The 15456-nt window shown below is 32.6% G+C and overlaps 1 protein-coding gene across 6 annotated transcripts in view; it reads right to left on the reverse strand.

The window, feature by feature from the left end:
- The window catches only part of LOC135126914 (uncharacterized), an 81198-nt gene that overhangs the window by 14442 nt on the left and 51300 nt on the right, over window positions 1-15456 (reverse strand). The window contains exon 1 of one of the 6 annotated variants that reach the window (XM_064053138.1): window positions 2558-2616. The exons of the other annotated variants lie outside the window; for them this stretch is intronic. Within the exon in view, the coding sequence (XP_063909208.1) occupies window positions 2558-2601 (44 nt within the window). The 5' untranslated portion in view covers window positions 2602-2616. Of the gene's footprint in view, window positions 1-2557; window positions 2617-15456 lie in introns of those variants that run through there. 6 annotated transcript variants of the gene reach the window in all.

Consider the following 15456-nt stretch of genomic DNA (forward strand, 5'->3'; position numbering starts at 1 on the left):
TACATAGATAAACAGATTAATGAGGTAATTAAAATTATAATGTACTCATCAACAAAATTTACCGGCATAATCGATTAGTGACACTTTTTGAAAAGAATATAGACAGTTTTGCTAAACTTTTCCAAGGATCGATGTTTATAATTGAATCATGTTAACGACAAATGTAAATATGACGAGGATAGTCAAAAATAATCCATTAAATGGTTTCAACATGTTAACAATAGAGTGTTAAATTCTAACATCAATATAATCCGAGCCAACCGCTGCACTGTTGGAAAAGATTTTATTGGTTAGCTGCAACAACCGCTCTAAAGCCGACTTGCGAGAAAAATGTATTTCATTTCTGCGAACATATACATACTCGCACCTTTTGCCGACAGGTAAATAACATACTTCTGATTTATACCGATTAAGTTCGTGATGCACGCTCCGATGTTTTCCTATATCTTAAACACTTCCTGTGAGCTATAAATCAAAGCTACAACGCCTATAGTGTGAGATCATACTAAAACAAAGGTACTTTTAATTAATACCATGATGGTAACCATTTGCGGTCAAGTTTCTACGGCACCACCTCTAAGAAAACGCAATTAGATATACCAAATTAACACCTTATAATGTTTGTGTATCTTAACAGCAGCATCTCATTGCTTACGTAATTTGGTAGATTTTATTGCGGAGAAGTTGCTGCAAATATTAAATCAAACCTGCGCTTGAGATTTGTGAAACGGTTATTTTAAGAATATTTTTATAGAGAACGAACGATCTTCCAAGCGCGCGACTACGATACTTGAAAACAAAGCACAATTTCACTACATGTTATTACAGTGTAAAGAGTGGCATCCAAAAATTTGAATAAATATGACAAAAATTCAAGGCTGAAATCGATAATACTCGAACAGCTGATTTTTACACGACTTCCGTTACTACATTTGAAATTTTCTGGTCGACGTCAAAGTTATGACGTCATTGTATTTTTTAAATAATGCATCTGAATAGTTCTAAAAAATTGTACGTATTCGTTTCATTCAAGACTTAAAAAAATGGGCTCTATTGCTCTCTTAAGATCATTATTTGTGAAATAATAACATACAATATATTTTTAGACATCTTTTCATAATAAACAAATTTAGGAGATAAAAAAATTAATTACAAGAAATGCTGTACGTCAGGGAGTATTTTTTAGCAAGACATTATTTTTTTCGTGTAATGTATTAATTATGATTTGTATAATGTAATATTATAATGAGGTTACTATCTTCCCCGAAATTTAAAAATTTAGGTCGCCGTTTCTGGAATCATAGATAAAATAAACTGATTCATACACAAAGTTTAAAAATAAAATTGCACTACCAAAGGACAACCGACGTTGTAGAATTTTTAACAAATATTTATCAACCTGTCTATATGACATCATTACTGTCTAGAGAGGATGAACAAATAAATTTTAAACTTTTAACCACAAACACGGTACACGTGTTTCGGTACAGAGTACCTTCATCAGACAGATGACGTTATGACGAAGGTCCTGTATACCGAAATACGTAAAGTGTTTGACAAATAAAAATATCATAAATTTATTTATGCTATCAATTTAAAACTTTATGCATAAGTTCAAATAAGTTCAGCCAAGAAGTCAAAAAATCCCATATGAGATAAAATCTAATTTTATTGTACAGATATATTTTTAAGGCAATTTCTAAATTTAAAATAAAGGGAGATTGTTAGGTCGGAACACAAATTTCTAAAACATATTTACTTTTTAAGAACATGAGAAGACAAATTTTTGTATTAATGATTTTGAATTTTGATTTGACCATTTTATGAATGATTTTGTTTTTCTCCATAATCGCTAGATATACATAAACAGAAAATTTGTTATCTCTTTTAAAAGTTAGTTGTCAAAATGAAACAAAAAATCGTCTGCACACAAATCTTTCAATTTCCTATTACGTAAACACAAGTGGAAAAAATCAAACTCATGTCGTTTCAAAATTATGTAAAACAATACGAACGTCCAAAACAATCCCTGTTAAAGTTATAATTAGAATTTTTTTTTGTGTTATTATCCCAAGATCTTTCTCAGCAGCCCCAATTTATCTATCAAAAATTCCACTGCTCCCATTCCGCCTATTTTATTGAATTTCTATTTAAAAATGTCAACAGCTTATAGAGGATTGTTTCTCGTTGTGCAGCTGGTATGATGTCATTGCCGATGAAATTGGCAAATATTGGTGGGCAGAACTCGCGAGAAATGAGGCAATGTGCTTTCAATCATCTTTTGCAATAGAAGAAAATAGAAAACTGAAATGTTAGACACCTCTACATCCGAACCGAGCACCACGTAAGTTTACACTAACGGAAAACGGATCTGTTACCGTAAAATTCATTATTTCAACGCAATTATCTATAAACAAACATTGCACACTTAATTGTTGCACAAATATGTTATTTTAACTTATCTTCTTAATGACAAAGTCATTATAGAACCGAAAAGGTAAATAGCTAGAGCAACAACAGCGTGTACACGTCCAAAATAAATATTTAAAGAGCATACCTTTTTCGTATGTTCTGTATGTGTTCAAAAGGAGATTCCAACATGATAATGTTTGATTAAAGTAGCGTCGAAAGCTGAATACTAATGGATGTTGGATGAGTGAAACTTCAACGGTACAAAAGTGATCACACTACTGAATTGTGTCGTAAGTAGAGCTTCCGTCATTTTATTAATGAAGGCGTTTAAAAAATGTTGATTAGGTTTCAAAGCGGAAGATGTAATACTATTCCTACTGGTAGGAATGTTAGGTACAAGGGGATAAACGATATATGGTTGATAAGCGTGTGGGAAGACCACGAATGTCCGGTACACATAAAGATTATTTTATAAAAATGCGCAAAAGGAAGTGATAAGGGAAAATACAGAGGCTGTATCTTCGATATTAAAACCCTAAATTAGTCACCTATTTGGATTCGTGTTACTGTTATCAGTTCCCGAAATTCCGGTCCTAAGCAGGAGTCACAGTGCAAAGGTCGACAGAGAAACCCACATATTTACATTGAACGATTATTTTCAAATTCCCAATCAAATGTAAAATACTTGATAAAAGTTATACAGAAATAAGTTTTTCAATTACACAGTTTACTGATCATAGCATTGTATTACTAGCAACATCGTGTATTTCGAGCTGTTAAACATTAAATCGACAACTATCGGCAACCAGATATTAACTATTCAACGGAAGTTTGCCGAACCTTCAATATTAAGTTATAACATGCTGCTAATTGGAACAAGAATTGCAAATGCGAAGTTATAAATTAGGTGTGTAATAATATACACTTTTACTTATCCATTAATCACGATTTTTAAATGAAATACCTAACAGTAGGTGTCTAATTCTACCGTATGCATAAATCAACATTTTTCTGGCACCACAAATCATTGGTAATTATCTCAATCTGTTGAATGAGTAATTCTAATCATTTTCCAACTGGTAGTATGTAAGCAATTAAGTAATAAAAAAAAAGAAAAGTGACGTACGAACTATAACATCATCATATTATTATCAAGAAAAAAATATTCCTTCGCATAAATTAATACCAATGTTGTGATCAAAAAATATAGGGAGATACTACGAGAAGACGATCTACGTCAATTTGTACGTACAATTTAGACGTACTGAGAAAATGTAGAATCTGTACACACTTGTAATTTTATACATCCGTTAAAAGAACGGAAACGCAATTCAATAAACAGCAGCCAGCATTCCTCATACCCACTACATTAGAAACAGGTTCTTCTTACTTGGGTCTGGTAAATAAATTTGCCCCTTTTTTCCTAATGAAAAATGTCTGCGGGCTGATGATATATATGTTACCTGAAGAATAGAACTTATTGTCTAGTACCAAGCGCAAGTACATTAAGTAGTAAAAAAAGTAGTAAGGCTTCTTTCAAGTGGCATTTCATTTATGGTTTTGTGATATACTGTTATGGGGTCAAGATAATGCAATGACACGTTTGAATTAAGTATTATTTTCTTAGACTTTTTAAATTGAAGGGTATTTTTTTCTGAAGAATGTTCCTTGTTAGTAATTTTATATGTTTACAAAAATAGTACAAGTGCCAGTTTGGGGAGACTATTACACATAAGTGTTGTATGTAGATCTTCGATCACTTACAATAGTTCTTAAATTTTGAACATCAGTAACTAAACGTTTCGAAGAAGTACGCTATAAGTAACCCAAATGCAATGATCCAGAGTAGACTGTGACATCACAAAGTCCATCAACTCTAAACTTTTAAATAGCACAACTAGTTGTAAAAGGATTATTTTAATCTTCTTCCTGTACTAGTTAAGGTTGCCAAGTTTAAATTTACTTGAGTGATAACAAAAGCGAAAATAGCAGGCAAAAATCTGAAAAGTGATATTTTTATTTTAATAAATTATTTTCGCTGAAGTAAGTCCAAACATATCGTTAATGTCACATAAAACAGTAAAAGTCGTCTAGTACGTAAATGGACGACAGTCTTATATAAAAAATGCAACCAGATTAGGAAAGGTGAAATATGAAACAATGCACCCATAACATACCTACTAGTATGTCCCATGTTAATTAAAAATTCTGACATCACGAGCCTTTTGATGTAACAATTTTCTTGAAACTTATGTTGACTTCTACTAAACTTTATTTGTGTAACAAGAATAGTTAAAAAGTCAACAGAGGAACTTAAAAGGGAGTGTCCAACAGTCTCTCGTATACTCATCACTATGATGCACATATTGACACATGATTCTTTTGAGCTTTATTTAAAGCAGGGTTAAAATCTTTACAACGTAGTGTTCTTTCAAACTCCAAATAGAATTTCGCAATATGATAGGTATAAAAGGTTCGGTGAAACATCATAAAGACATTTTTCAACAATCGCTATTTAAAGTGGACATTTTGATTGTTATTTTAATTTCGAAATGGCAAGTGCGTAAAAGTGACATACGAGTGCGTAAAGTGACATACGAGTGCGTAGAAGTATGTTAGTTCTTATTTTTATGCACTGTTATTGTAAGTAAACAATAATTTACGAAAAATAGTGCGTCGACCCAGGGACGCACGGTTGGAGTTTTAAATGTTTTAAGTCTGCGTTGTCAATTTATAGTTATAAATTAAACACGTATACGAAGTCATTAATTTTCTTTTAAAAAATAATAAAAAATATCTTGCGTTAGTATTTTTTGACAAAATGATGATTAATGGTGATGATTGGGTTAATTAAAGTAAATATCCATGTATATATTGTCAATTGTGGTTTATTATAAAATATACTTTTTTTTTATTTATCATGTAGAAATATAAATAATTAGGTATTATAATAATACTGTATAAAAAAATTAAAGTACAATGTGTAACTTACCAACTAAGGTAACAAGTAAATATTTATGCTCGAGCAGTATTTATAACTTATTCGACTTAAAATACAAATTATTGTTCAATCATAGCGTTATCGCCTTCGGTATCTTTATCCCTATCATTTAATACAGTTATTAGAGGCCTATGGTGACTAAAATGAGTGACATATATCAGTTCTTAAATGAGTAATAAAGCGCGTGAAAACAGCATCAATTGTTGTACCTAATTTAGTCGTTGGAACAGTCAAACGAACACATTCTGTCAATGGGTGTCGGTTGTGTTCTCTTGGAGCACCCTGGGGTCCTAAGAGACGGAATCAACACCACTCTCTGAGCCGTTTCATATACATATTGTTGTTTCTCTCTTTCTTTCTATAGCGCGGCGTTACATGCCGATGTTCAGACTGAGTTCAGACCGGTCTCGGTGACCTCGACACCGACACCGACACGTAGCTCGAACTCGACATCCTATTCCGGCGCGCGTCGTATTACGTGTTCTATAATACGAAAAGAAAGGAGTTAAAACTCCAAAAACGTTTTATTTAGTATAAACATACACAGTACAATTATTTAAATTAATAGTATTTTTATAAAAGTCGATACATCTTCAACCTCTTTTGTGCTTAAAAAGAGAAGAGAATGCGATAAGGTTTGTGTATTTACTAATTTCGATATTTGTATTCACGTAAATTGTAGTTCGAAGCATTGAGTAGTTACTCCATAAAGTTGACGCTTTTAGAGTGAAGGATATTTTGGAAAAATATGCGAGAATCACTTTTTCTGAAATGGAGTGCACTTTTTTCTGATCACACCATTTGTTAAACTTATTGTACGTTACTTCGTATACTTAGGGCGGCTTCGGCTGCTTGTTCGACGTTGGGCGGGATTTCGGAAACACTCATGCTGATGTGTTTGTAATTATAGACACAATTTTATAACGTTTCCTTACTTCTTTGATCGAATAATACAATAAACTGCATTAACACTAAAATAGGCACTTTTTTTTGATAAATAATTTCTTACTAGACAACCAACATGCTTCATTTGTTACTAGTGGCATACTTGAAGTTGTATTAATAAAAATCTATAAATATTGTCAAGTCAAGTGTCAATTTTAAATTAATTGTCAGAAGTGTCACTTGAAATGTTTATTTTTAAATTTTGCTGCAAGTTGCGAAATGGTAGTGTTTTACGCAAACTTCACGTCTAGTGCGTAAAACACTACCATTTCGCAACTTGTAGCAAAAATGGCTATTTTACTAAAAAAGCTGGGAACTATTTCGAACTGTATTTTTGTAGTTGAATAGTAGTAGTACGATGTGTTTACGTATGGATATTTTTGATATTTGTTTTACACATTTTACTATTTAAACAACATGTAACATTAACAATATAATATTTATTTGGATTCGAATTTATGCACTCTTCATTTGAAAAAATCTATGGTTATAGTATTTAACAATAATAAGAGTATTATTATAACTTTATGCTCAATACTCAGTTAATTGTAAGATAATTGCAGTGTACGTAAAAATCAACAATTTGATGACGTCTCGACAAAAATACTGTTTCTAGCTAAAATTTGATGGTTTCGTTGCTCTTTCCGAGCCCGTAGGTTTTCTGATTGGCTTAAAACTACAAGAACACACTTCAAAAGTGACGTTTCTGAAGAATTTTAACAATTTTCTTGTATCTACGAACGCCAGAATGCATAAAATTGACCCAAATGTCTCCTTTTCCTAATCTGAGACGATTCTGCATGCTCTAAGTGTGTTTCGTCGCTCAGAATCATCAAAAAATGTTGAAATATAGTTCAGATTTAACATTTTACGTGAAAAATGTTACTTAAATTTTATAAAGACAACACTCCTGTACTTGTGGATTATAAATCCGCCTTGACTGTTTAGCCTAGGCATCCAGATTTACACAAAAAAAAATACAACTTGTATAAAAGATTTGATAACAGTGTAACAGGAACGCAGAGCAAAGGCCGATTAGCTCAGTTGATTGGCATTATCTATATTTATTATTTATTAACTTATAGGGGTTTTCATAAAATTTCGAAGAAGAAATTCTGACAATCCGTAAGATCAGTATTAAAACTAAAACGCTTACGCTGTACACTTAAAACTTAATAAAATGAATATGCTTAAGATACCCAACTGTCGAAAAATGAAACGAATAGTTTATCTGATTTGTTTAACATCAACATCTAGCAGACAGACATCCTAGTTAAAAAACAACGAGGTCCATATATTTTCAACAAAATTTACAAGTTCATTTACAGAAGAAAACAATATAAATAAACAACGTTAAGACTGTTTTGATTTCATTTTTGAAAATCGGATATTCAAATGGAGACTCGTTACTTGAAAATTTAACACATTGGAAAAAAAAACAGTGTTAAACATACAACTTTATTAAATTGTACATAAAATTTAGCACTACTAAGTGTAAAAGAAACTCCAACTACGTAACAAACTTTACCCAAATTTTAACACTGCTTTTCTCTGAATGAACACACTGATTTTTTGAAAGGCACAATCAAAATTCATTTTTGATTTCGTCTACTTGTAATTTTGATCTTTCAATGTGAAAGTTGTTGCGGTTATATTCCGGTCTGACAGCTAGAGGTTGATTGTGTCGTTCTACGTATAGTAAGAATGCTGACACATACAACAGAAAAACGACAGCATTGACATAGTATGACGGGCAGCTAATAACATAATCAGAAAGCGGCACGATATTCGCTTCCATATAAGTACATATCTGAGAGAAGGTATGGAAAACGTTCAATCAATGCCAATTACATATGATCAACGACAACCTATTTTCGGAAATCACAACCTACACAATCTTTTGTAAGAACACGCTACAACATGTACAAGAAAAAACTTCGTTACAAGTTTGTGTAGAATTGTTAGTTACTCATTGTACACGTATAAACCACACATCAATATAAATCTACAAACAAAAAGAAAACCTCAAGCAAGGAAGTAACTAATTTGTAAAATTAACTCATAACCCAAAGCAAATGAATTAATTAAACGGTTCATCTCACATTTTATTTAAAGTGCCGCGTTTTCATTGAAAAACTAAACAGATAATTAGAGTTTGAAAAAGCAACTTCGCGTGGCATTCACAAAAACTAAATTTACTCACCGAAATGTCAACAAAAAAAGCTCCTAATTAATGACGTGTTAATGCAATCACAAATGTACAGTTTTATTATTGGCAAGATTTTTACGATTCGCAGGTCTCGTATTTAGCACCATTAATTATTTTTAATTAATAAAAATTTGCTGTGACGACTAGTTAATACCGATAAAGATCATTGCACGATATTTTAATCTTAGTTATTTACTTATTTAATTACCCAATTAAAAAACTCTAATATGACAGACATTAATTGACTGTGAACTGTGGTGGTTTTATTGATACTTTGTCATAACATGCAACCTAACGAGGAAGCGATCAAAAACCGTCAACCTCGTCCGGAATGCTCATTTCCGGATTCTTCCGCCAAAAATCCACGAAAATTCTCTCCTCCGAGCAACAAAAGGTTTGTTAACGATTTTTAGCCATCGTTCAAAATCCTTGAATCCCACTAAATCGCCTGCGAAAAAAACTAGAAAAACCCATACCATAACATTTACCTGTTTAAATGACGGATCATCAGGCGAAAGCTACAACCTGGCGCTGTATGGTCGATGACATCATCTATATTTGTGTATTATCGTGGCTTTGGGTTAAAGCAAAAGTTACCTGAGCCGAATTCGTCATCATCTCCTAATAAGAAATTATTCGCAATTATGGTCCAGAAAGTTAATAAATGTCGGTGACGTCAGCTCTATTATTATGCGTGTCTTAATTATGCGGTTACTGCAAGTAAATGTAGCGGTTTGCAAAAATATGAAGGTTAGTATGTGTGTTCCTCGATTGAGGTGCCTGCAGGGGTAAATCAACCCAGATTTTAGACCTTTTTATCACAGATGTTATTATGTAATCTTCCGGCATTGAAAGTGAGTAAGTATCCTGCGTATATACGGTGTTTGATCTTTGAATGTACACATTTGCGAAGTTAATCTTAAATTCACAAATATGGACAAAAATTCTGTTCTTAAATAAATAAATAACTACTGCACACAATTGATTTAAAGGATTTGATGTATTTACCGTGCTATTTAATCAGCGTTAAATAATCATAGACCGCTATATCAGGCGTCGCTTAAAAGATACACAATTTTGAAGTGAAAAATTACAAATAGGTAATATCTGCAAAAAAATTAAAAACTTGCTAATTGGTATTACTTCGTTGTAATCTAGAAAACGAAGCATGGGTGCAAAAAATAATGCATATTATGGATTCTAATTAATACAATTATCGCTATACCCATAATTATGCTAATCTGTATTAAACAACACAATCATCAAAGTTGTGTCCGTGAATAGATATTGCGAAACTGTTTAGCTGCAGCTAGGTTAACTTGCCACAATATAGAATTTTTCGAAAAAATTTGTACATACAAACTTTCGAAAAATCTTTGACGTGAACAATGTTTTCACTAAGCTTACAATAAAAGCTATTTTACTAGAAAACTGTGGCAAATTTCGTTACCATGGTGGATAATTAAAAAGTACAGCTAAATTATAATGATCAAATTTGCATAGTGTAACACAGCACATTTGTTTGACATGGACTCCAATTTTTCATTTCCTGAGAGAAACCAGCTTTATAAATTATCTAATCTGCCATAAACAACTAACGTACATATTAATGACGAACTAATAGAAGTAAACACAGTGCTAATTAATTAGTTGCCACGACAATAATCGTTGCTCAACAGTTTAAAATATTACATATACGTTGTTGTTCATTAATCAAATATGTTAAACGATAAACGTATCCACCTAGATTATTACCATTATTTCTCCTGATTATTCTATAGAGCTTATACGATGAGAGAAAATAGAAAAGAGTTCTCTCGACATCTCTTAATGACTGCCATTAACATCATAATGGTTGTTTAAACAATATAATTTCCTCCAGTTGTATTCCCACAATGAATCAAATCTTTTCATTCACCACTTTACTCTATTAGCTCTATTGTCGCATTCAGTTGATTCGGAAGAATAAAAGCTTTATTTATTCGATTAGTGGCGTTTTATATGAGGTCATCACAGATTCATTCGGGAGTGTTAATAACCACCAGTGGGGTCATTGGCGATTGTATGAATTATAAATCGGCTGCCTCTAACCTTTGGCAGGCTAACAAGGTCGTCAATCTTGCCACAGTTGGCAACATTCTTGAATTCTATAGCGCCATACTGTTTAGAAACTTGCTAATCCTCAAATAAACTTCCCGCTTGTGGTTTAAACAAACGCACATTGGTCGAACTTCATTTTTAATCCGATCAATTCAATCAACTTCTATAGTGCCAAGTCAGATAAGATATCAGCCGTCAACGTCCGAAAAATTGAGTTCATTGCTTTAAATGTAAATAAATCTGAAATAAGTATGACGCTATAATGAAGACTGAAGCAAAAACGACGATTACGGCACGAGTGATAGCTATCTTCGGAAACTACCAATAATTAAGAATCGAAAATATGGATGCTGTAATAATTATGTTTTACATCAACACCTTGTTTTTATTAAAGAGTTTCATCATAATGGTTAATTAAAATTTATGGTCCATAAATTACTGTCGAAAAATTCGCAGGATTAAAGTTTTCTACTCCGATTTGTTTTGGTGTGGATAAATAAAAATAAATGGTCTCATCAGGTTTTATTTTTGTGAAGAAAGTCTGACATAAATAAAACGTATAAATGTTTAAATTTTAAAGCGGAAAATGATAAAATATCGTTCGGTATGTTAAGTGGTCACCTATAAAACTAGTTCCAGTTAAATGAAATTCACCTGTTTTCCTCAAGCTGATTTGTGGATGCACAAACATATGGTTTGGCAGACACAAAAAATATATCATAAATTAAGCGCGGGAAATGTGCCAAAATATCTTCGATTCCTTTTTCTCGTTTTGTATTTGTTTAGGAAGATTGTAAACGCTCTAATCTTCAAACGATAAAAGCGTAGCACAAAAATGTCGTACCTAAAGATGAGACAGGAGACAAAACGATCAATAATATGTACAAATACTTATCACGGAATGATGTCATGCACAAATTTACACTAACCGGTCGTGATAACTTTATCAATTATCAATTTAACACAGGCTTCGATAAACGCTAAAAATATTTTACATTATTATGAATTCTCATTCGTTTTTATTGCTTTATTAGGCGCCGGATAAATGAATATTTTAGTTGGATGTTATCTATAATTCATTACAGTATCCTATAAAGGATGCATGACTTCGGCCATGTTTCAGGAACGATTAAATCTTAATGTTTAATTTATTTAAATTGTAGGTGGCGTTAGTGACCGCTTCAAGTTAAAAAAACAGACAAGCATCAGACGGCAGTTGAAAGTTTGATCGAACGAAAGTTTTAAACTTCCAAGATTTATCAGAAAAACCAACGCGTGGGACCAGGAAATCATAATTAAAAAAACGTAGGATGCGCAACCACTTCAAAATTGCGGTCGACAGATAAAGAAACAATACTAAGAAATGTATAAAAATACAAAGGAGAATTAATTTGACATTTTGACCTATGGCCTTGTGCATGCGGCTATAAATATTAAACAGTGGAATATTTTAATATAAACTTCACTGGAATCGGCTGAGACTAGTGTCTTAAAAAGAGAACTCACAAAAATATTATCCAATTTATACAAATTTAACAGAAATTTGAGGATGACATCACTCCCTGTCAAGTTTAATAATAACGGTAAAATACAAATCTTATCAGATTTTCCAAAAATGCAAGAACAGTCACTTTATGGCCCCCTCGAACCGTAAAAAAATCGTTTGAATACCCTGCATCGAAAATGCATGACACGTAGACCCGTAAAGTCAGCCCAGATGTGCAAATTGTTCGAATGATTTTGCCAAATACTCAGAAGTCAACGTTCAAGTTCAGTTTTACTATATAAAGCTACAGGAAATGATCTCATGTCCAAAAAATGATGGTCACAATCTAAATAATTCATTAAATTTAAATACGCCTCATATAATACCCATTATACGTTGTGTTTATAGTTTTCGTGGCTAGGTATTCCAACGACCATAACACTACAAATTGATTACTCCAATCTATCACGCGACATCTGGTTCTCTTCTTCCAATAATTTACACGCTAAAACTGAATGGAAAAAATATTTTCGTTGAAGATCTCTTAGCGCCAACCCAATTTACTTATCGTACATCTTTCTCAACTGTCGTTCAGGGAAGGCGTGAATAGGCGGCATTTCTGGGACACAAATTAATTACTATCAAAGTAATATCTTCTAATTTGCTAAAATGAGCCGCGATATGCGCCTCGGGTGCTTTTGTACCATCAATTTAATCCAAGAATATGGCACACCCATTCGGCATTTATTTAAACAGTTATCGATGTGATTCCTTTCGTGTGATGTAATAATTGCGCTATTGTCTCGCTAATTTTTCGTTGTTTTGAGGGATTATTAGGACGGCACCGGATAAGGAGAGAGTAACGATGGACTAATTAACAATTCTTTCAATTTGCATTATTGCAATTACAGATATTAAGCGGCCATTAAGTACGTCAGCATGTACAGTTATGGATGTTGGTTAATTACACGATGGTTATTACCATGTAAGAGTTCCCACAGTTTTTTAACGTTACAGTACAAACAGACGTACGTGTGTACACATGGTGCTTTTATATCAGGTATTTAGTCACAAAGTCGGTGTAATCTTGGTAATCGTTCTAGCAGAAGATAACCCACGCTTATCTCCACCGTATCATACAGTGAAACTGTTAGAACTGTTACAAATTAACCCAAAACTAGCGGTACGCCACTGGTGTAACGGACAAACCTGCGCTACTTGAAGATAGCAGACACTACGACGCCTCCGGGCAGACGTTAATCCAATAGAGTTCCTTTTATTGGAGTCCTTGACTTGTTCGAGACTCCGGCAATTATTATTTTAATTTTCTTCGTAAATATCCACGAAATTAACGACCACACGATCATCGGTATCATCACCAACTGATTTTAATGACTAACGATCCTCTTCTTGGTAACCATCAGAAAAATAACTTTGCTGGAGGAAAAAAATCAAAACCGATACGACGTCATCGGGTTACTCACGGAGTGTTTGACAAAGATATTGTAAGGTTTACGTAATGGCATTCAGGGACTCTTAATTACAGATCGTGAAAAGTCCACTGATTTTGACTACGCGGTGTCACATCACGTTTCAGAAGAAAATTAAATCATAGTTAATTTCATACCAGGATGTTAAATATCGGGTGTGTCAATGCTGTAAAACGGGATTTAAAGTAACGTTGATATGCGTGATCAATATATTTCCTTTTTGTTAATTATTATTATTAAAGCATGGAGCAATTTAGTTATTTATTTTGAGGGAAATTGGAGCAGATACGACGTTAACCAGCCATCCGTACAGTTTATAATTTGGTGCTGGTATTGCTACACCCGAATTTCTTAATTGACACTTCAGCCGTGTAAAAGCAGATTTATTTACCTAAACAGTCAATCATTCATGGTAGAACGAATTGTTCTACTTCCGTTGAACATGTGCGTTGTTATTGTTCTTATACTTCTATTTTTGTACATTGCTTAATTCAGTACACTTTACACAGAACTGAACGGGTTTACAGCAAATAAGGGTGCGTTTTGTTAAATAATGACGAATTGTCTTTGAGCAATTAACTACCCAAGGATTTAAAGCATAAATATTTACGTCGATCTCATTAGGAAGTTATAAATAAATAGTTACCTAAACCAAATGTCAACAGATTCCATTTATTTTAATTGACTGCTTAAACCAAGAAAAAAGTCGGTACAAGAAATTTCTGTGGAATGTAATAATGGACAGCAATTAATTAATTGGCTACTAATGACACTGTATCAGAATTGATAAGTTATGATTCCACTTCTCATTTTCAGTTGTTGAACCCGGTTGCTTTGTATAGAATAAACCGCATGGATATCGATATGTCACTAATTGTAACAAATACCCAGCACACAAGGATGATGGTACATATTTTTACTTAATGTTCAGAATAAAAAAAAATCTCATTTCCTTCACCTGTGAAAAACAATACGTTATGCATCGCAAGGTTTTCCGTGCAATTGTCTGTACAAATTTTTAAATGACGTCATTAATTGTTTGATAAGATTAAATATATTAATTCTAGTATAACGGGTAACACGAATGACAATGCTTCTATTTCGTCAGAATTTAAAAATAAAAAATATTGGTGGACTGTTCAAAGAAAGAACTAAGTTTCGAAATTTTGAGATGACGTTAACGATTTTTAGAACGGGACTAAAAGCCGTTTTGGTTACGTGTATTTATAATTTCAATTTAGTCACTTTGGAAACTTTAATTTTCTACTCCAGGAGCTTATGAAACGTCAAAGCAAATTTGGTCTGTACTAATAGTCAAATATTCTTTGTCCACAAAAGCGAATTTATGACTACGATTAATAATAATTTAAATTATCTTATTCTAAAGAAAGTCACCCTATAAAATGACTGGACGAGTTACCATAAAATGAAATCATATCCTGATAAGCACAAATACAAATGTATACACAGATATGGGACTGATCATCGTTTCTTTGGTCAATAATTACGTACAAGAACGTTCTAGTTATAGATTACTGCATCATACCACATTATGTATTGTAAGAATGTTGAATTACACAACAATGTAACATTAGCATTTCTATGAAATTTTAAATTTCATTTGACCTAAGGTGCATACTGCTAATGGCTTCATACTTAAAAATTTTGTCATTACATGCACATTTTTAAAATTCAATCAGTTGCAATGTTTTATCTGAACTTTACTATGTGAGTCGAGATTGGTAAGAATAACGATTCGAAAATCTGATAACAAATTCCACATGACCATACTAGTTGTCAAGCAAGCAAGTTT

This window comes from Zophobas morio, unplaced genomic scaffold (genome assembly GCF_036711695.1).
Source record: "Zophobas morio isolate AGI-343-1 ecotype UQ-CSIRO unplaced genomic scaffold, CSIRO_AGI_Zmor_V1 ptg000011l, whole genome shotgun sequence".
NCBI classification, from domain to species: domain Eukaryota; kingdom Metazoa; phylum Arthropoda; class Insecta; order Coleoptera; family Tenebrionidae; genus Zophobas; species Zophobas morio.